At 47.4% G+C, this 22543-nt stretch overlaps 2 protein-coding genes across 8 annotated transcripts in view; both read left to right on the top strand.

Moving 5' to 3' along the window:
* Window positions 1-9836, top strand: TNFAIP1 (TNF alpha induced protein 1). Its single transcript, XM_005525652.3, has 7 exons — window positions 1-83; window positions 1334-1744; window positions 3171-3340; window positions 3980-4069; window positions 4156-4208; window positions 4800-4995; window positions 5342-9836. Exons 2-7 carry the CDS (start codon window positions 1528-1530, stop codon window positions 5558-5560), a joined length of 945 nt encoding a protein of 314 aa, XP_005525709.1. The 5' UTR covers window positions 1-83; window positions 1334-1527; the 3' UTR covers window positions 5561-9836.
* Window positions 9837-10155: 319 nt separating this feature from the next.
* Window positions 10156-22543, top strand: part of SGSM2 (small G protein signaling modulator 2) — a 38660-nt gene continuing 26272 nt past the window's right edge. For 6 of the 7 annotated variants that reach the window (XR_001331661.2, XM_005525651.3, XM_005525650.3 and 3 more), the window contains exons 1-2: window positions 10156-10252; window positions 16616-16691. Coding sequence is in view for 6 of the 7 variants with exons in the window: in XM_005525651.3 (XP_005525708.1) it covers window positions 10196-10252; window positions 16616-16691 (133 nt within the window). In the remaining variant the exon portion in view is untranslated. Of the gene's footprint in view, window positions 10253-16615; window positions 16692-22543 lie in introns of those variants that run through there. The other variant, XM_088066149.1, reaches the window with a different exon arrangement.

The raw sequence follows: 22543 nt of genomic DNA, 5'->3' as shown, positions 1-22543 counted from the left end.
CAGCGCTGCGCCCGCCGGGAGCCGCGGAAACTCTTCCGGGCCGGCGGTTCCCGGGTCGGGCCGGGCCTGAGCGGCTGTTGCAGGTGAGTGAGTGAGGCTGGGCCCTGTGCGGGGCCGGCAGCGGAGCCGACTCTGTTGGCTGCCCCGGTGGCCGGGGCGGATGGAGCCTGTCCCAGGCCGTGCCGCCGTTCGCGGGGCTCGGGCGGAGCGGGGCCGCCGGCCAGGCTGTGCCCGCCGTGTATCCACGGCAGGGCAGGGCCCGGGCCCTGCCCGGGATGCCAGGCGGGTTCCCGTTCTCCCCCGGTACCCTCGGGTTCCCCTGGCTCCCCCCGAGCCGTTTGGGTCGCTCCTTTTCCCGGGGTGCTGAGCGGGGGCGGCTCCCGTTGCGGGCCCATTGTTCCGCAGCCCGTCCTGCCTCCCACGCAAAGAGGCAGGCAGGAAGGCACGGGAAGGGATGTGGGGAATTTTCGGTCGTATCAAACGGGGTAATTAAAGATCCCGTGGCTGTTTGCAGCAGAGGCCTCGCAGCTCCTCATTGACTCCTTAGAGGAGTTGAGCTGGCTCCTGCCCGCGCTGGCTGGCCTGGGGATTTAGCTTTGCTCGCGTTTCGCTTCGTTCTTCGGTCAGAGCAGCGAGAAACTGCCTGGAGGGACGGAACTGGCCGCGAACTCTTCTGAGGAGCTCGGTCGGACCGGCTGCATTCCTTTCTCCTCGTAGGTTCGGTCTGGCTGCTGTTACAAACACGCCACTGTTCTCAAAAGAGGATTTTGAGGGTTTAAAGCAAGGCAGGCCATCAGTGACAAACAGTGGTGTACGTGGTGGGGAGTCTTGGTTTATTCTCTTTTCAAATTTGAACTACGTTCACTCGTCAGGGCTCCAGGATGGATGAGGGATAGTTTTGAATGAGAGGAGTTACCAGAAGATAGAACCTTGTGATCCATATTTCAGTGTTGAGGCCTTTGAAGAGATATTTATGTGTCCAGTTAAAAGTCAAACCAACGTCAACAAGCCCCGCTCGGGGGGACGCACACACACCGCGGCTGAAGGAGGGGCAGGAAGCTCTTTCAGGGCTTTTCAGCTGGCCTCAAACGGAGCTGGGTTCTTCTGCGAAGCCGAGGGGGAGCTGAATTCCATCAGCATTTGAGCCTGGCCCTCAGGCTGTGTGCTGTTCGCACTATCGGCCGGAGATACAATAGCAGGAAGTCGGAAGTTTCAGGTGCATCAGAAATGTGACGCGGCGATAACTCGGCTGCATGAATTGTCTGAGAAATGTCCGAGTCGTGTTTTGTCAGGACGTGTGTAGTTGTGTCCTTAGGAAGCATCTCTTCCGCAGGGTGACATCCACGTCTGTGTGTGGAGTGGCCGTGGGGCACCGTGCCGGCCCCACACGCCGTGCCGGCCCCACAGGCCGTGCTGCCCCCGAGGTGATGCTGGCCCCTGCCCCGCCGTCCTGGCCCGCTGAGGCGTGACCGCGGCACCACGGCCCGGCCCACGCGCTGCAGGGTGGTCATCTACCTCCAGAAGGACATGTCGGGGGACACCTGCCTGGGGAGCGCCCTGTGCCCGGCCGCGGGCCACAAGCCCAAGGCCGGCGGGCTCAAGGGCAGCAGCCTGGGGAACAAGTACGTGCGGCTCAACGTCGGGGGCTCCCTGTACTACACCACGGTGCAGGTGCTCACCAGGCACGACACCATGCTCAAAGCCATGTTCAGCGGCAGGATGGAGGTGCTTACCGACAAGGAAGGTAAGGAAACAGCTTTCACTGCTGACAAGTTTTGTAAAACAGCTGGGGTTTGTTGGTGGTTTTACTTGGTTAAGGATGTAGAAAATGATATATGCCAAAAATCACTTGGAACATTAGTCAGGCAAGTCCTTTTGGTGCTAGCAATCCTTTGGCTTTATAGAAATACCTGTTTTTGTTACTCAGATAAACTGGGAAAGGACTGGTGCTCTTTCCTGCCCTCACAGCAGGTTGGTGGTGGTGTTATAAAGACTGAACAGTCTGTGGGTTGACATTTCTGTCACATCAAACAGTGGCATTATTCGAACTACACATATAGGGAGGGATGTGCAGTTTTCAGCTTTGAGGCTCAGAATAGCCTGCCTTGCTTTGGTGTGAAATCTTTTTTCCCCCCTTCTCCTGAGCAGTATGTTTCAGTAGTGGCTCATGGTGCCATGACACTGTTTAGTGGTCAGTCAGTCAGTGTGTCACCTCCAGCTGGACACAGGATATTTTAAATCCCCAATACATTATAAAGGGCAGAACAGGCAGCTTTGTGTAAGTGCCTCAGCCTGAATGGAAAACAAGGGTCATGTTCTGGAGAGTCCAGCAGGGCTTTAGCTTACTTTCCTAGATTGTTTTCTATACCTAGATTCCAAAATAACACTTTTTTTTCCTGTCTTCCACTTTATGGGAAAGGGTTTGGCATTGTACTGAGCCTTGTGCGTGCATGCATCCTCCACTGCTGTTTGGCAGCAATCAGACATCCTGTTTCCTTAGGGAGTGTGACCTCAGGGATTTTGTAGAATTGCAAGAATTCGTCAGTTTGCTGCTGTTTCCTCTGCTTCATCCCCTCTGTGCTTCCTCCTGATCTGTCTTTCTTTGCTTCTGTTTGGGGACTGAACAGCTTTTCCCCCACAATGGGTTTGCTGGGCTGATCTGCCTTTTAGCATCTTCGGAACGTTTCTCTCTCTTTTTAGCTCCAAACAGCAGCAGCAGATGTGTTTGGAGAGCTGCCAAATCCTCCTTGTTAGGCCACAGAACTTACATCTAAATCTACCTGTTGCAAACAATGGTGAATTCTTTCTTCTGTCCTTCCTTGGCTCTCAGAGGTTTGTGACTGCCCAGCATCACAGTGTAGCACTGCAGTTGGGTCCCTGCAGCAACCTCAGCACGTTGTGCTGGAAGCTGAGTGGTTTTACCTTGGGGCTTTGCTTTTGAGGTGTGGGAAAGCAGTGGGAACATCTGGGCAGTACCAGTGGGGCTCCACTGTCAGCTTCTGTTCTGGCACCAGCTTCAGTTTGCTCAAAGTCAGTAGGGACTTCCAGTGGGTGAAATGGGAGAAGCGTCCTGAGCAGTGTCAGGAAACCTCAGTGTTGTTTAATCTCTCTAGGGAGCTTTTTCTAGCCTCTAGTGTTGAGGTGACTGAAATGTGTTGGTTATTTTTCAGGCTGGATCCTTATAGACCGTTGTGGGAAGCACTTTGGAACAATTTTAAACTATCTCAGAGATGACACTATTGCACTTCCAAAACACAGGCAGGAGATCAAAGCATTGATGGCAGAAGCCAAATACTATCTCATCCAGGGCTTAGTGGACATGTGCCAAGCAGCTCTGCAGGTAAGAACAGAAGTAGCCTGTGAAGTGTTTCATGGGTGTTTTGCTTATAAAATTTACTTAAGACAACTTGAGAGATTATTTCATGGCGTTAGAGATGGTACCAAGTCTGAGGTGTGCAAGGTATTTTTGAAATACCGGTCAGTAAGTAGGTGGTGAGGGATGTGGGGACACAGCCTGTCCTGCCCATGCTTGGTCTTTGCTCTGTGTCCTGAAGGCTGGCTCATGTTGGTGACCTGCTGTTCTGCCAAGCATTCAGTTCACGGTGGCCGATGCTTTTTCTGTGCAGTGGTTTGAGTTAATTAAAACTACTGCAGACTCCTTCTATCCTTTTCTTTAAGAAAAGATGGAATAATAAGCTCACTTAAACCAAGTATGACTAGACCTTGTCCTCGCTGTGGTTGAGGACATCCACCTGCATCCCAGTATTTCAATTACTGCTGCCTTCCGGGGATAAGAAATCTCTGCTGTGATTCTGAGTTGCAGATCAAGGTAAGCTGTGTGGTTACTGTAGCAACCCAGGGCTTTTCCTGTACATCACTTCATTTGGGAACATGGCTGGAGGGGCTGAAGGAGGCAGCAGCAGCAATGTCAGCTTTAGCATTTCTCTTATTTCCTCTCTTTATTCTTTCATTAAAACAGGACAAGAAAGACTTGTATGAGCCTGTCTGCAGCATCCCTATAATCACCTCTCCGAAAGAAGAGGAGAGACTGATAGAGTCATCAATGAAAGTAACTGCTCTTATCAACTGTGGATTTATGCTAAATGTATTGAAGCACAGAACTTACCTTTTCTTCTTTTCTCTCACTCCCAACAGCCTGTTGTTAAACTGCTGTATAATAGAAGCAACAATAAATACTCCTACACCAGGTATGTCCCTTCTTTTTCCCCCTCACTTTAGTGGGAAAGTTTCTCTTTGACTATGGGAATGGAAGATGATGATGGATGATCTAACTTGGCTTATTTTGGTTTGGTTTGGGTTTTGACAACTGTATCTTGCTTTGAAAAGTAATTAGGCCCTCCATTGCATGTCCCTTAATAAAATTTAGTTTTTTAAATAGTGGACTCACCCTGACAGTGTATCTGTGGTGTGCAGGATGCAGAGCACATGGCCCTTCCAGCACACACTGACTCTGGACTTCTGCTGTCATCAAGCCAGAGAACTGCAGTGAAGGGGGGTTTGATCATCTCGAGTGTGGATAGTTGATGTAATGGTTTGGGACATTGTGCTGTCCTTAGTAATTGTGTAAGTTGACCTCTAAAGGCTGGTGTGTTTGCTCATGGGGTCAGAGCAGTGTATTTGTATCTGAAATGGGCTATTACCCCTCTTTTCTTGGCAGCACACAGCAGTGAGTCACTACTTATTTGTATTCTGCAGTTGGATCAGTGCTGAAAGCTGGCAGAACAGGCAGAGATGGCTGCCTGAAAATCCCTGTTCCTGCTTCTGTTGCTGTGTTTCAGTAACTCAGATGACAACTTGCTGAAGAACATCGAGCTGTTTGACAAGCTGTCCCTGCGGTTCAATGGCAGAGTGCTGTTCATCAAGGATGTGATCGGGGATGAGATCTGCTGCTGGTCCTTCTATGGGCAGGGCCGCAAGCTGGCCGAGGTCTGCTGCACCTCCATCGTCTACGCCACCGAGAAGAAGCAAACCAAGGTAATGGAGCTTCACCTGCCCATGCTACGGCTTGGAAACGGTCGTGATTAGCTTGATGAGTGTACGGAGTTTCTCTAACTTCAGGAGTTAACTTCTAATTTGCAGTGGTGCCGCTGAGGTTACCGGGGTCCAACGTTGAGAATCAGAGATGCTGTGTTCTCTTCTAGTGCAATCTAAACGATTAGCTGAGGGAGGCGACCTGGCGGTGGGAGTAACCCTCTACCAGAAATTTTTTATTGTCTTTATAATGTGTGGGTTTATGGCTCAGTACTTTTTCACATGTGGGTGTATGTTCCAGTTGTTATCCTGGATGGATGAGGAGCAGGACATGTGCTGTCTTTTGTAGGTTGAATTCCCTGAGGCCCGAATTTATGAGGAAACACTAAATGTCTTGTTGTACGAGACGCCCCGTGTCCCGGATAACTCGCTGCTGGAGGCCACGAGCCGCAGCCGGAGCCAGGCCTCGCACAGCGAGGATGACGACGGCTTCGAGCTGCGTGACCGTGTGCGCCGCATCCACGTCAAGAGATACAGCACCTACGATGACCGCCAGCTCGGCCACTAGTGTGTCCCTGCAGCAGGGCCTGCTCCAGCTTTCATCCTTGGACAGGAGGGAAGGATCCCCTGGACTCTAGCATTGATCTTCATGGGGTGCCCCGGCTCCCTAGAGCAGCAAACGGGGATTTGTGTGCACAAAGCAGCACTAAAGGCCAAGGGCTTGGAGAACTGAGGCGTGCACCTTGTGCTTTACCTGCAGGCTGGCCCCTCTTCCTGCTGGGGAGGGGGGATTTGGAGTGCTGGTTCTCAGTCTGTGGTTGCTCTTTCCTATCTAATGATTTGCCAGTTTCCCCCTTGCTGTGAGCAGAGCTGCTCTTCCTGAGTGAGGTGGCATGGTTTGAAAAGCTCTTTCCAGACAGCTCCCCTTTCAGGGCTTTGTATCATGGAATTTGCAGTTATTAAATTAAGATACTGAAGAGGGAACTTGAATGTGGCTGCTCTTAGCAGACACTACACGGGATAAGCCCCAGGAGAAGCATTTGGCTGACCGGTCAGCTGCACCTGTGCTCTCCCACCCCTGTCCCCAGAACACCTGCAAAGGTTTGAGTTCCAGGACAGTATCTTTAAAACTCCTTGATTCCAAGGAAAGCCTCTTCCAAAGTGGGAAGAATCAAGTCATCAGCCTCCCCATGTGAAAAATGGAAATCTCTGAAAATGTAAATGTGTAGGTAATGTCCTGGGTGAGGGGGAAATGGGTATGGTGAGGGAAGAAACCTGAAGTAAGCAAACTTGAGCAGATTGTGGCAGTGTTGCCCTGGTTGCATCTTGTCACAGTGAAATCCTGTTTATATAAACAAGGGCAACCTGGGGAATTGGTTTCCTCCTGTGGCCTAAAAGTGCTGTTTAATGTTAAATTTCTCAAGCAGCAGGGGAAAAGTCCCAGTGCCTGGAGAAGCACAGGCTAAACAGTGTTTTCTAAGGCTAGAACATGTGAATTCAAGTTCTGTGTTCTGAATCCCTTCTAGAGTGTAGAAGTTGAAGAAGAAAAACAGCTGTAAAAATATTGTTCTAGCATGGAATTGTGAGAGGCTTTGGGCACAGGAGAGAGGTGGCTTATACTGGATTTTAAACTGAAATAATCACTTTTATTTTGAGTGCTTGACTGGGTGTTAATTCTACAGGACACTTCAGGAGGTGGGAATCAAGTCTGCTCTGCAAATTTGGAAATTTCTGGAAATTTTCTGGAAACAGTTTCAAGTTTAGTATGAAAAGCCATTGTGTTTTTAAGCATTTGCTTGTATGTTTCAGCCATAGGTAGCAGTTTTGCCGCTGTCATTCATGGTTATTTCTGCTGGCTGCCCACTGGGAGCCTGGGATATGTTGGATATGGTCCACAGCTGCTTTTTGTGTTCCTGTATCATACTTGGTCACGAAGCTCCAGATTCCACACTGGTCAGTCCTGATCTGCTTTGACCAGTGCCAGATCTACCTGTAAGGTTTGAAGAAAATTACTGCAAAAGCCTGACAAGAAAATAATCCCCAGTTAATGCAGGGAGTTCATAAGGATAATAGAGATGTAGATGGTTTAGGAGTAATAGAAGCAGGGGAGGGGACAAAAAAATGATTTGCACTCATGTTTTTGAAAATTAAGTGTTTGTGGGTTGGTAAGAAAACACTCTCATATTTTGGGATTTTCTTGCCTCTACACGTGGCAGGATTCACTTCATTCTCCTCACATTCAGAAAGCTGCATTGCACAGGAATGCACCTGTCTATTTGTGAAAGACCTCTTGAAATTTCTAATAAACCTAACAATGTCTTTTATTCTGCTTTCTGTAAGTTTTTGTTTTCCAGCTGGCTGTTCTGTTGTGCCAGGGAAAATACAGCTGTTGAGATTATTTACAACAAAAATTCTTCTCTAATTCTGCTAGAGTGTGATGTGGATTTTTAAATTTTTTTCCCTCCACTGATGCTGTTTAATTTGAAGGCACCAGCAGAGGCTGCAGTGATGGGGTCTTTGTGCTACATTTAATAGCTTCAAGTTATTATCTTTTGCTTTTTCTGTCTTGTAACAAAGGCTGATGCCATTTAAAAAACACATGTGGCACTTCTGTTTCTTGGCAAATGATTTATATTATTTTTTTTTACTTGTCACTATCGTAGTGAATGTTAACAGAGTAAGTAAGTGATGCTTATAGACTTGCAAAACTGCATTTAAATGAAGTTATAAGCAGAAAAAATGTCATATTTGCATTTATTTTTTCTGGGGAGGACAGGTATGGGAGTGAGTGTGTGAAAGAGAACATCAGAGCTGTGTGCTACTCCAGAGGCTTTCTTTACTCAGAGGATTCATTAACAAAATGGATCCAACTTGTGAATTATTACACTAGTAATAGTAGTAAATGTAGTAAGCAGAGAAAAGCCTGTGTTTTGGTTTAGTTTTCCTTTCCCTCCTTCCCACAGCCAAAAAGTAGTAGTAATTTCTGATTTGAATTTAGATTAATTAACCTGGGAGGCAAACAGTTTTGAGAACCATCTGGGTTGTGAGAATCTTTTACCAAGTGCAAAGGATCTTGGCAGTTGTGGAATGTGGAGTATCAGTAGGAACTGCTGGCGGTTATAAACATGTTTAAAATACGTGCAGATATCCTTTTCATTTTTCTGTGGTTTCTCCTGTGTCCTGTTTGTCTGGAACTGATCCAGCACATGATGTCACTGAATCTCCCTTGCCCCAAAATTGTGCCCTGGGGTTTTCCAATCTCTGTCCCACCAGGTTCTGTTCATTTTGAGTACTGGAGTTGTGATGTAACACATGCTTTGTATTCTCACCTTAATCAGTCTTTATGTAATTGAAGGCTGTTAATTATTGTGACAGGGATGTTCTAGACATTCTAGAACATGAATTTACAGCCTGCTGTAAATGTGCAGAAGCAGCAGTAGCGAGCAGGATGATGCAGTTTAAAGGCAGCATTGGTGCGTTTGCAGTGAGCTGTCCAAGGATCTTCTCTGCTCAAATTGAGCTCAAATTAAGCACAGATTAAGACAATACAGGTTTCGTTTGTCTTCAAGTTGAGACTTGTGCTGGCTTCCACCCAGACCATCCCCATTGGGTCCATTAACAATGTGCCTGGGAATTTGGAGTAGACTTTGGGAGAAAAAAGAACTTTTTTTTCCCTACTTGTAGGGTGTGAATTGTAACTATGTGAATTGAAGCTTCATTCTTAGAGGACTAGCTGTCCTCCTCACTCTTAAATTTAGTCAAACCTTTGTACATTCAGGCAGTGCCTTGGCAGACGGAGGGAGAGAATGGGAACCTTTCCTTGGCAGCCGTGGCCAGCCCGGTGCCAGAGGGCTGCGGGGTGTTTCCCAGTCCTGTGCCCTGGCAGCAGCCTCGGTCCCTCTGCAGGGAAGGAGGGAGGCCCGGTGGCCGGAGCAGCTGCTGGGAAGGAGCTCTCTCTGGGTCGGTGTTCATGAGGCAGCAGAGGCCGAGGAGGGAGCTCTGCAGGGCTCAGCTCCAGCCGCTGGTCAATGCCGAGACAAGTCACTGCCTAGCCTTCACCTTTGCATCTTGTGCTTTAACAGGAGACATTTGTCCTGCTGAAATGTTCCACTCCAGTGACTTTTATCTTTTGCACTTCTTGGTTAAAATAGAAAATAAGTGATGGACAGGGAGGATGTTGGAGGGGCTGTGCTGTCACCGAGAGCTGCATTTGAGTGGGCGTTGCTTACTGTGGGCTTGGTTTGATTTTGTTCTTCTCAAGGTTTTTAATTTTCAGACAGAATTCTCTCCAGGCAATACTGGAGATCTACCTGAACTGGATGGGTCTGCCCAGCAGCCCCTGCCTTACACACTTAGGTTGTGTTCTGTGACAATCCATGGCATTCAGTCCTCACAGCCACCTTCCCCCCAGGTGTGGGAGAGCTCAGGTGTGCCTGGAAGGTGAGTCCAGCTCTGTCCCTTCCTCAGAGCCAGGGACTCTGCTTTCTGTATGTGTGTCACTTCTCATCCAGTGGAACGGTAGTAGGACACTCCTCTACCTCACAGGGTGGCTGGCACTTACTTTGTTTATTAAGAGTAAAGGATTCTTTTGGATTTGTATGATATTTTATATCCAGAGGATAGAAAATATGATTGCTGATCTTGTTTAAACTGACATTCTGTGATCAAGTTACTTTCTTAGAGATTCAGTCTTTGTTTTATTTCCATGTCTAACTTTTAAGGGTAAGTTTTACAAAGTACCTAGTTAATGCAGTAATTATTTGTTGAGTAAAGTGTTTCACCAGTGTATTAAATGGAAATAGAACACTAATTTTTAATAAAGTGTTATATTTTGCCTTCTGTGATTTTTCTCCAGCATCATAACTTTTTATTATTGCTGTTGATCTCTTTTGTTCCGTGTTGCCGTTGTGATCCCCACCGAGGATTTGGGGCTGGAGTTCCCGGACCGGGACCGGCAGCGGAGCGGGGGATCCGTGTCCCGCTGTCTCCCCGGATTGCTGGATCCGTGTCCCCCCCCGTGTCCCCCCCCGTGTCCCCCCCCGTGTCCCCCCGTCCCTCCCGCCCCTCGAGCCGCGCGCCTCTGTCCGCACACGGCGCCCCCTCGCGGCCGGGCGGCGCCCCCGCCCCGCCCGCTGACGTCACGCCGCGGTGAAGATGGCGGCGGGCCCGGGTCGGGAGCTGTGAGTGCCCCGGGCCCGCCAACATGAGCTGCTCGGCGGACGCCGTGAAGGACAAGCTGCTGTGGAACGTGAAGAAGGAGGTGAGGGCGGGTGAGGGTCTGGGCCTATGCGGCGGGCAGAGTCCCGCACTCCGGGGTCCGTGCCCCGCGGGGGGAACGCCCTGAGGCCCGGCGGGGCCGGGTCCCCCGGGCGGCGAGCGGGCTGTGCCCGGCGCCGAGCACGCGGATCTGCCCCGGCGCCGCTCGGCCGGGCTGGCGCGGCGATGCTGCTCCGGGAGAAGCTCGGTGCTCTTTTTCCCCCGGGCGCACCTGGAGCAGGGATGCCGCTGGCGGGGCTGCCGCTGCGGCAGGAGGCTGACATCGGCTCCCGCTCTTTTTCCCGGGGTTTGTGTTTCCCGTAGTACTCGTTTTTAATGACTTTTTCTTTAACTGTGAGCTTTAGAGGAGAAGAGGGGGAAATCGCGGATAAAAAATGTATTCCTGAGGTGTCCGTGGATGAGCCGAGCTGGCTCCCAGGTGCCAGAGCCCTGGAAGGCTAGGAAGGGTTAATTTGGGTGGTTGTTCCTGCACATACCTGTGTGACATTCCCGGTCTGGGGCAGTCGGAGCTGTGTGTGCATAAACAGCCCACCCACCCCCCGCACCTGAGCGGTGCCGTTCGCTCACACTCGCGTTTGGGCTGGTGGCACTTGGTCCTCGCACGGTGCTCCTTGTCCGGCCGGAGGTGCTCCTTGGTCGGCAGGCGCTCCGTACCTGGCGGGAGGCGCTCCTTGCCGGGCCGGAGGTGCTCGGCAGGACGGACGGGGAGTGTTCGCTGCGATGGCATCGTGCTGGAGCAGCTCCTGCCGCAGATCAAGGCTCCTGCCGGGCTCGGAGGAGGTGCCAGTGGTGTGCACAAGCCCTGGACCATGGGCACCTCTGCCGCGCACTCCAGGTGGGGCTCCCTGCGGCCACCTCTCCCCATGCACACAAATATCGTATTTTGTGTTTTTGTGGCACTGGCTGTGGTGTAGCTGCCGGTGTTACACAGCAGTGAAGATGTAATATTTTATCCATGATAGCAGTAGCAAGTATTTTAAACAGGTACCTGTCCTCCTGTTCCTTCCCCTCCCCAGTTAACTGCTGGGGAAGTCCAGGAGCCCTCAAAGTTCCGATGAAAAGTTGTTGTTGTTATGGCCAAGGTTCCTGAACCTGACTCCCCTGTCTGGTACTCATTAATGCTGGAATCAGAACACATCAGGTGTTGCAGTCAGCGTGGGATGCGTGCAAGGGGCACAGCAGGGACAGACACGCCAAGGACAGTCTGTATGTGCAGCAGCGGGACTGTGTCCCAGGATGACCCAGCCAGCAGCTGGCTCTGGGCAGGTGATAGCTGCTGAATGCTGCCAGGAACCTGCCACTTCAATTAGAAACTTCTGCTTGAGCTAGAACCTTTGAGCTGAGGCAGTGTAAGGTTTTATTTAGAACCGGGTGCATTTGTTCTCCTGAGTAATGCTTAAATATATAAATAAATCTGATAAATGTTTTCCAAGTGTGAACATTGCAATCTTGTGCTAATGCATGAGATGCAAAGTGAAATGGATTCTTATGACCCAAGCTGGCTCAAGCTGAGGAGAAGTAGTGGTGTGTAATTAAAAAATCTGAGGCTAATTTGTTTTTAAAGTCTCTAAAATGTTTTTAATTGGACTCTGGTTTTTAAATGACTTGAATAATGTTTGAAAGTGTTATTTGTACCTTCTGTGTCATCTGCATTTTTGATTTGTCTCTGATTTGTTTTTTCCTTCTCCAAATCCTCACCAATGCTCTTTTAGAGCACTTACAGTGGCTTGGCTTTTTAGGGGTTGGCCAGAGCTTTCCAGCCTGAAATAGCCATGAGAGCCTTTGTTGATTATAAGCAAGTTGAGTTAACACCCTCACCTGTGTCCTCACTGACCTGTGGAAGGGCCCCTGTCTGTGCTCACAGTAAGAAAATGGCTCAGAAGGAAGTTTGAGACACTGAGATGGAGAGTTTGTCTTCAATAATCAATTGACAGAGGCAGGAACTGAACACAAGCCACTAGTAACCACCCACCAGATGATGCTGCCCTTAATGACTATAATTAACTTTTTCCAATAGAATTTTCAACCTCATTTTTTATCGTGTGTGACTTCACACAACCGCTTCTGCCTGCTTGCTGTGTGGTGGGGGCTTGCTGGGAAAACCTCACTCCGTCCATGTCTGTTCTCAGAGCCCTGGTCCCTCTCCCTTGTCCTCTAAACCCAGACTATTTCCTGTTGAATGATTTTCCCATAAGCTCAATAGCCAAAGGAGTTCATAGGCAGCAGATTCTTTCTGTGGGCTGTTCCACCAAGCCTGTTAAAATTCAGTTTTCTTTGCAAAGTATAGAACACTCATCTCCAAAGTCACTTGGTGCAAAGTGTTTAGTTTATTTTGCCTCAGTCTCTCAGCTAAAACTTCTGCATTTTTCCTTTGGGAAATTGAATACTGTTTGCTTTTTCTCAGATGGACTTTCAGTTCCCATTGATAGGGAATGTATTTTGTTGGCTCTCACAGAAGGAAGACGTGTAATCTGTTTAGAAAATGTAACTGCTGGGATTCATGCTGAGGCCGCTTGGAAGTTCACGTTTCAAGCATTTATCTCTCTCTGCAGGAAAATCTGTTGTGACAAGCAGACTCATAAAACAGGCTTTTTTCTCTGGCCATTTCCTTTTGCCTCCTGAAATGGAGGGTTTTGCCATTTCTGGATTTAAACAGTGCTTTCTAGCTGTGAAACAAACAGGATAACAATAACCTTAGCAGTTCTACCCTGAACGATTTCAGAGCACTTCAGAAACTCGATTGCTCAACTTGCAGCTGAAATGTAAGGACTTCTGAGCAGAAGTGCAATAGTTATCGAATAGCTTTTATTACACTACCAGGCTTTCATCAGGAGTAAGTCAGTGCAGCAGGAGCTGTCAATAAAGGAGATGAGCAGTAGCTGCACAAGCTCAAGAAAGCATGGATGCTGGACATTAGGTTTTCTCCTTTGAGGAAAAAATGCTGTAGGCTTTAACTGTGTTTCTAGTTATTGCGGTGTGTTATGGACATTCTTCTTTACCATTTTTAAAGTTTCCTTATGACAAAACTTAAAAAAAAATAAACATAAAGGCATTTCTCCTGTGTATTTCCCGAGGGAAACTTAATAAACAATCCATATATTTTGATGTATGTTTGGTGTTTGACTGCTTCTGAAGGTTTTTGGCCCTCGTAGGATGTGGGAGAAGGTCAGAGCAGTGATCCATTAGAACACACTGCAAATGCTGAGCAGCTTCTCTTTGAGGAGTTTGCTTTGCTTTAGATCTGTATAATGTATAGATCTTCTGTGCTCCTCAAGTGCTGAGCTTTTTCCTTGGGTGGGCAGAGCTTTCCTGTGCCGGCTCTGCGGTGGTTGGCAGAAGTGTGCCCCCAGAGCCTGGCACTGTTCCAGGGTGAGCAGGTGTCCCTGGCCGGGGCTGATGCGGTTCCTGCTGCAGCTGCTCCAGGGACACGCGTGCAGCCTGCTTCAGATGTGAGGCTCCTGTGTTCTGCAGGGGAGGCACAGAGAGCAGCAGGACGTTTCCATGGCTGGAGTGGGAGCCACTCTCACTGCTGGCCCCAGCGCTCCCTCCCACCTGCACAGGCTCCTCTCCAGGCTCTGGGAGCAGCCCTGGTCCAGCTGCAGGCTGCAGCCCTCCATCCCTTGCACAAACACAGGTGTAGGCCGGCTGATTCCTTCCCTGTGGGGGTAGATGGGTAGCTGTGGGGGCAGCTGGTGATGCTTCTGTTAATGAGATTAATTTGCAGTTTGGTCAGGTCTGCTGGTAGCTGCCAGTGGGTGTGTGTGGAGGCTTGTGCTCAAAAAGCTCCATTGTCAAGTGCCTCCCAAGAACAGAGACAAAGCAGCAGAATTCCCTATGAAGAGCTGTGCAATATTGCAAGGGAATAAAGGAAATAAGCAAAAAAAAAAAAAAAAGCTTGTGTTCTATCTCATCAGAAGCACTTGCTTTAGCTCCTTGCCTGAAGCATCCATGAATTACGTGGCGGTGAGGGATGATGTGGGATTGAAGAACACTGCATTCCAGCTTTTCAATCTTCTCATATCCTGTCTATGCCTTAAAAATGTTTTCTAATAACATTCAGTCACTCTCCAGAAAATGCACAGAGCTTGCTTGGCATCTGGTGGCAGTGGGGAACACACAGAGTGCCTGGTCTGAGAGTCTTGAAAGAGTTCTTAGCTCTGGAGTCCAGGGTTTGAAGTTTCCTGAGAGACACTGGATGGTGCTGCTCTAGAAAAGTAGGGTTGATTATTGAATCTGAAACTCTTTTCTTTCTCAGCTTTTATACACTTAAAATTTTTGTTGACTGGGATGTACATAACATCATGAGCTGATTGGGGTGTGCCTGCAAGATGTGTGGTAGCAATGAATTGGCTGCTGAGCACTTGAGCTTTTGCTCCTCGAAACAACTCTTCTTCCTCCCTGTTGTTAGGATTTGAATTCCAGTTACTGTTGTCTGGGATGCTGAGACTGATTTCATGGTCCTGAAGGCGCTCAGAGTTGCTTTTTGTCAGTAGTAGATCAGCCCTTTCTTGGATCAGTAAAACTGTGCCAAAAGGATTGCTGAGTACATGGGATAATCCAGATGTGAGAGCCTATTCATGAGACCTCCTCACACCTCTGCTTCTTCCCTGATACCCTCTTACTCCTCCACCTCCAGCTGAGGTTCTAACAGCCATGTTAGAAACACCACAGGAAAGAAACAAATTGTCTGGCTCAAAGTTTATGTTGTCAGGCCTCAGGTGTGAGCAGTGAGCCAGGTTTTTTAAAGTGCAAGAGGCTTGTTTCGAAGTCCTCAGCTATAAAACATGTTCTACTTTCAAAGCCTCTTACATGTTTGCTTTTTCCCCTCCGATGTTTTCTTTGCAACTCAGAGGGTTCCTGTTTGATAAAAAGCACAAATTCTGGAGGAGCAACTTGATGCAGAATTTGAAGCGAGGCAAATGCCATGTGTTGAAAGGCTCGTGCAGCAAGTGCCAGAGCTGCAGCCTCCTGCCAGCCGGGCTGGGGGTGTAGGAGTGGGCATAGAGGCCCCAAGATGATTATGGAGGGAGGATGTTTAATTACAGCACCCAGAATTGGTCTCGCAGATTGTCTTGCTGGAGGAGGAAGCCCTCCAAATCAGAGAAGACACCTCCACAGGCAGCTGCAGGGCCCAGCTGTCGATGGAACACTGCACTTGTGGCTTCTCCTGATCCAGTTCTGAGTGGAAAAGCTCAAAACCTTGGGACCTATCAGTGCCATGAAGTGGTACCCAGTTAGCTCTAAATGTTTGAAGAAGAGTGTCTTCTTCTTGACATGGTTAAGTCTTCTGCCATGGTAGCACTTACTCTCGTATATTGAAAGTGAATTGGTATATGTTTAGTCAGAGTGTCATAACCCAGTAATTGTAGCTCTCAGATGAGAGAAGTCAAAGATGATGGTTGATTTGTATATGTAAGAGAGCAAGCTCCCCATGGCCAGGAGGAAATGAGTGTCTGATAAATGTGTTGGTGATGAGCTGGAAACCAATGAGGTTTCATGTGGTGTCAGGCTGAGGAAGCCATTGGGGAGGAATCACTGGCAGATGAACGGAGGGTGACTACAGCCTCATTGGAAGAATTGTCTGTTTCTTTTCTAATTTTTGAAAGTCAGTAATTTGCAGTGATTTCCCTCTGGAGGTTGACACATTTTGAGCCCTGAAACTGGAAAGGAACTTTGTTTTAAACCATTAAAAAGTGTGATAAGTGTAATTTTATTTGCTACAATTGTTAAATCATGTCTTGAAGTAAAAACTGAAGCCACTGCCTTCTCTGTAGGTGCTGTAATAATTTTGTATACTGTCTGGTGCAACAGAGCATCGAAGGTATAATCTGTAATTGCTGTGGCATGTTCTATGCTTCCCAGGCAGGGGAAAGGTGGCCCTGAACCTCTCTGAGAATGTGTGCTTGTGTCGCTCAGGGATGCACTGTGCTTGAAAAAGAGCAGAATGGCACAAGTGGAAATGGGATGTAGTAATGCAATCTGAGCAGAAGAGACTGTGTGAAGGCTGAGGATGAGTCATATAAAAAGTCTTTCACAGCTGTTTGGAACTTACGCTGGAGAAGTTCTTTGGAGGGTACTGTGGGCATGCTGAAATCTGCCTTTTATGAGACACACCCCAAATAGACCTATCCTTGTTCTGCCAGAGGTTTCCTCATGCCATGATAAACCCCTCAGATTTGTTTGTGCTTTCCCTCCTTAAATCCATTCTTCCCTGCAAAATGTGATGTGAGGGAGTTGTTAGTCTGTTGATGAGGGGAAAGGGGCAAGCAGTGGTTGAAACTGAAATTCCCAAGTGCTGTGCTGATTTTATTTGGATCATACAATCATTTCTCTCTATTCATTTTAGGTAAAGCAGATCATGGAAGAAGCTGTCACCCGGAAATTTGTACATGAAGACAGCAGTCACATCATCGCCTTATGTGGTAAATGTCACACGGAGGAGCTAATGCTCCCTAACCTTACTTTTCCTCTAGATATTTATTTTCTCTGCTGTCAGAGGTAAATGCAGGGATTAAGCTATTAGAAATCATGGTGTTCAGGCCCATTTCACCTCTATATTTGCTACATGTGTGTTTACATTACAAATTGTAAAGTAACTCTTAGTAAACTGTCCTTATCCAAGTACCCAGCCAAGATGACAGGTGGCCTTGCTGCAGGCTGGCTGTGTGTTCCAGGGAGCTCTCAGTGTGGTCTGCCTGGTCTCTGTTCCTGGAATCCTGGCCTGGAAGCTGTGCTGCATTTTTGGTGTAATGGGCGGTGGGGTGGCAGCTATTTCTGTTAGATTCTGTTTGGCCAAAATTAGGAATACTTTAAAGTCTTCATACTTCTCTTGTCCTCCTACTGTGATTCCAGTTGGTTTTGTGTTCTGAATTATTCATGGTCTGAAGAACTAGTAAGTCTGCGCTGAGCTGCCTCATTATTGCCCAGCAATCCTACCTGTCCTAAGGCAGGACTCCAGCCTGCTGCTGCTTTGAATGGAGGCCTCAATTAACTCTAAACCAGAAGAAGGTGAAGCTGCATGTTCTGTTTTCACTTTGGCTGATTGAATGGAGAAACCCTTCCAGCAGATTTGGCTAACAGCTCCTGGCTGATGCTTTCTTGTGTGTGCAGTTCGCTTTCCTCCCCCACTCCAGTTTCATGTGACTCTTCAAGAGGTTTTTCCCTTCTATTTAAAATTAGATTGGTTCAGTACATGAGTCATTTTTGGTGAATCTTCGTTATAAATATAGAATTCTTGTGAATCATTTTACTCTCCTGCTAGGCTGAGTTTAGCAAGAGTCTCTAAAATACATGATGGCTGATTTCAGGGTCTCTCTGCATCAGTAGTTGAACAGTTCTTAGCTGCCCTAGGTCTAGATGGCTGAAGGTGCCAATTAAATAGCATGTGCCCCTTGTCCTGGAGGAACTGCTCCATCCTGTGCTACCCTTGCTGGCCTGGTGCCTCTGTGCAGGTCAGCTGTGCTAATCCAGAAGGAGGGATTTGTAACCATAAGGACTCTAGTCTGTGGTCTCTGCCTGGGTGCTCTGGGAGAGGAAAGCAGTGCTGATGTTTTCATCCTTGTGAAGAAGCAGTGAGTGCAGGAGATTCTGTATTTGTTCCCGACCCAGTGTAAAACCAACCTAAGTTAGATCCCAGGGGCTCTGTCATCCCCTCTGATTTCTAGGTCTGGCTCTGTGGTTCAGAGTCACAGCAGCTCCTTTTGGCCTGTGGCTGATGTGTGCCATTGTGGGACAAGATTCTGAATTCCTTTGGGCTGTGGTTGCTGTGGGGCGAGTTGCACTGCTGCTGTGGGGCCAGTCAGGGGTCAGTGCAGCGCTGCAGATGTCTCGGAGCACCTCCAGTGGCCGGCACTCGGCTGGGAGCTGGCTGTGGCTGTTTGCAGCCTGGCTTCTGGGACAGGTTTCCTTGGGAACGGAGCTGCTCCATGACGTGGGGCTGGCGAGCTTCTGCCTCCTGCCCAGCCTGCCCTCTGCCAGGAGCACCGGCCTGCCCGCTTCCACAGCTGAGGGAAAAGGGGAAGGCAGAGGAGGCATGTCTCTGCTGCTGCAGTTACCTGAAGTGTATTTACAGGGTTTCCAGTTCAGTGCATCACACCTACAGTGTTTGTCCAAGAGCTGCCTGCAGTTTGCTAAGCCTTTTTCTGTGTGGCTGCCCATCTTTAGTCTGACAGTAACATGCTGCTTGAAGCAATTAAAAAACTTAAGTGAGCTGAATACTGCAAACAGGGTTTATTCCTAAATGCCTCAGACACGGTTACTGAAATGGTCTCTACATTTTCAGTATCTATTTTGAAACAAGTCTCAGTAGTTCGTTCTCTTTGAATAATATTTTGAACATATTAAATGAAGTAATCCTGAATTCTCCATGCTATAAAATAATTGTCATAGAATTCAGGTGGCTTATGGAGAGTTGGTGTGTGTCACAATCAAAATATATGTTGTTTAGGTGTAAATCCATCGTGCCAGCTTGGCAGAGGGAATGTACTTACTGTGTTTTGGGGAAAGGTCAGAAGTAAATGTGAGTAAAAATGGTAACTTGGGCACTGTAAAACATGCAGAATTTGGCTTTTCAATGAGATTTCAGTTAAAATTAAGGAAGGAATGAACTGCACAAAAAGCTTTTTTTGGACTGAAGAATAAACCTGCGACCAGTAATTAAACCTGTTAATTAAAATGTGCAGAATCCCTTTGTGGCTGAACTGAAAAGGCCAGTTCTGATTTGAGATCCAGAATGGTATTTAATGTGCTTGTGGCTTCTTGTAAACCGTGTTTGAGGATGGCAGTGCATGTGTCCCTTGGGATGTGAGGAGAGGAGGGAGCTGAGGGATTGCACTGCTGTTCCTGGGGGATGCACCAGAGCTGTGTAGCCCTGGGTGGCTTTATGGCAGGGGCACACCAGGTGCTTTCCTGTTCCTGAATCTGAACTCAAATCCTGTAAGACATTGAGGCTCTTCTATCAAAGAAAACAAGAAAATTCCCATCTTCTTTTTGTTTTCTTGATGCTTTGTAGCTTTTTTGGTATACTTTGGATACCTGACATGTGCTCTTTCTTCCCATCTTCAGTTACTGATATTTAATTTACCACCAGTGTTGGTTGCAGTCCTTCACTTCAGAGGGAAATAAGTGGTTTTTCTTTTCTTCAGTGTTATTGAGTAATCTTTGGCTTCCAAATCTGTTCTAAAACTGTGTCTAGACCAGACTTACAGAAGAGAAATGCTTCACCGCTTTTGAACCCAAGAAGAAAATTTGCTGTTTCTGGGTATTACATTACTGCTCTATCCTGACAGATTTGTTGAGGATCTTTGCTGCAGACCCTGCAAGTCCAGGTGCAGAGAAGAGGAGCAGAGAGCCTCTCCTAGAGGAGCGGAGGAAGTTTGGCTGGCTCAGCCCTAGGGGATGAGCCGTTCCATTGATTTAGCTGCATTAACCTCAACTTCTTCTTTTTCCATCCCCATTATGCATATTGCTTTTCTTATTAACTGATGAAAATTACTGGTTTTTTTTCTGAGCAATGCTGTGTTTAAATAACACAGATCTTAAAAAAAGCTAAACAAAACTATGTCATGATCTGTCCGGTCATGCTCTGGGAAAGGGTTTGCCTGCAGAGCTGGATCTGGATATTAACTGAAGGTGTTTGTATGGGATCTGTGACTGCGTTTAGTCATGTGTGCAGCCCTTCAAACAAAAGAAGGATGTGGTGCCTGCCTAGGAGAGCTTGAAAGATAATGAATTCCCATTAGTAAGCAGTCCTTGGTGCTGTCTCTGTGTGAATAATGCATCAGAGAGGTGGCCTGAGGCGGACATCTTCCGACCCAGAGAGAGAGGGGACACTTGCCTGAGCACAGCCAAGTGCTGGCTTGCCCCGCTGCCAGTCCGGCCTTCTCTGAAAGCTGAGCAGCCTGTGAACCCTTTGGTGGTTCTAGACAGGGTGCTTGGGGAGGTCCATGCACAAACAGATCCATGCAGCAGCCATGCAGTGCCGTGAGCACCCTTGGCCAGCTCTGCAGGGTCCATCCTTCTGTGTGGGTGACTTCCAGGTCTAGAAGCACAATGTGCCAGGTGCTAGGGGAGTTATTGTACTACTTCTTCTTGGTACAGTTTCTCTTGTGTGCTCCTGTAAGTTGTACAGCAGCTCTTTCAGCTTCCCTGCATTTCCTTTGATCAGAAAGGCTCAGATACAGTCCTGACTTGTGCCAGGCTGTGCCAGGTCAGAGCCTGACTCCATGGCTGCTTTGGTGAAGCACTCCTGAGCTGGCATTTCTGTCTTACCATGGTGCTTCTTGCTCTCAAGCTTCTGCAGTGTCTGTGTACATCAGGACTGCATGAGCGTTTATGGTTCTCAGAAACAGAGCAAGGAGAGCTATCACCCAGAGTGCTTCTGAGATGTCTGTGCTTCAGGCTGTAATTCCACACTTGAGATCTGATGTGTGGGCCCCATATCCATCCATTGCAGCTTCCTCTCGCAGAGCCCTGGGGCATCTAGGCTTGGATAATCATCAGTGTAAGATGTTTCCTTCTTCAAAATCAAGTAGAGGGAATTGTTGTTTGAAATAGCTCTATGTCACTGAGTATCTGTTCACAGCAAAAGGACTGGTGTGTTCTGAGAATCAGAGTGGCTCTTGGGTCCTCTTCACAGTTTAGAGCCAATCCAGTGTATGACAGGATTGTCATTAATGGATGTCCAAAACACTTACTAAGACTGGACTTTTATCGAACAGTTCAACAGTTTCTTCCCGGCTTCCTAAGGCAGATGAGTGTTGCTGTTGGACACAAAGTAAGTCAGACACAGCTCAAGGTATGATGAAGGAAAGAGAGACTTTATTTCTTCTCTCACAGTTTATAGGTTTCTGACCACAGCCAGGGATTGGATAGTCAGGATAACACTTTCTCAACCACACTGGCCGTGAGAGGTGTCCATCAAAAGATGTGTAACAGAATGAATGTATACATATCTATGTTTACAGTTACTGTCCTGGGAAAATCTTTAGAAACTATGTCAACAAGCTCAAAAAAGCTGAGTTTTCAGGGTGACAGATGAGTACTCCATTCATTCTGGAGGTGGGAGGCAGTAGGAAAGCACTTATATGGCTGGACTTTCTGGAGCCACATAGTTGAGATCTGATAAGGTCTGAAATTTTAGGGCCTTACACATCTGTAGGAGTGCAAAGAGCTTCAGCTGAGGTCATGGATGAGTCTCCATCCACGCTGGCAGTGGAAAACCAGGAATCCTTGGAACATGAATGTGGCTGAGGACTTCTGGAGAGCAGATATCTGGGGTCATTTGGTATGGATTGGGGTTTGAGCTGCAGGAGTGCCCAGCAGTGCTGGTTTTCAGTCTCACTGCTAATCACACCAGGATTAGCCACAGCAGTGGGCTTAGTTGTGAGGCTATTTCCTTCATTGGTCTTAGGATGACTTGTTATCCCATTTTGCACAAAGTTAATTGTGTTTGAAAGAAAACACAATTTTGTTCCCATCATTTTCAGCTGGAATGACAGCATTCCAATTCTTCTGAAAATCAGCCCCATTAGGAAGACATGTCTTATGCTTTGGGGTTTTTAGCTGATTGCCTTGAGGCTTCTAAATAGCACTGTGTTCAGATTTGACAGAAAACAAAGAATTCAGTTTCCTCTCTTTTTTCCTTAGCTCACAGAAACGTAACTTCTGTAGAAACAGATTTAAGGAATCAATTCCCAGCCTGACAGTTTATCATCTTAATTCTTTTGCCTTTCTACCCTTGGCATTGATATTTTAAAAAAATTAAGATAATCTGCTATGGAAACGCACATCTCTCACAAACAAAACAAAGTCTCCCTGCATTACTGCTCCTGTTTGGGAAACAAACATTTTCAGTGATGAATAATGCTTAAAAAGTAGTTTACAGAGATTCTAACTCAATTGGTAAATACATTAACCCAGAGAGTGTACCAGAGATAATCATAACTGGGGGGAGGCAAATATGTTTTCATGCACATTTAGAAGGTTCTTGATTGTGCTCCAAAGATGATGCTTAAATTAATGAGTAGTGTGCTTTAGTGGAGGAAAAAACCAGAGTGAATATTAGCTCTGATGTGAAATGAAATAGTTTTTGAACTGCATGTGTTGTTAGCTTGAGAAGTGAAATAAAATCTCTTGTGCTTTTTAGAGAACTCTGCTAAACATTTTGCTTTGATCCTGGGCCATCAAATTGGATCATTTTCAATGTTTAGAGAAACTTCAGTAATTCTGATTTGCCCTTAACAGTGTTTAATGAAAACACTTCTGTTTTCTGAAG

The sequence above is a fragment of the Pseudopodoces humilis genome, chromosome 23 (genome assembly GCF_049639895.1).
Source record: "Pseudopodoces humilis isolate 2021_Gansu_Grassland_sample_001 chromosome 23, ASM4963989v1, whole genome shotgun sequence".
Classification (NCBI taxonomy): Eukaryota; Metazoa; Chordata; class Aves; order Passeriformes; family Paridae; genus Pseudopodoces; species Pseudopodoces humilis.
Note: the sequence above shows the minus strand (reverse complement) of the source record. Positions and strands in the feature narration are given on the sequence as shown.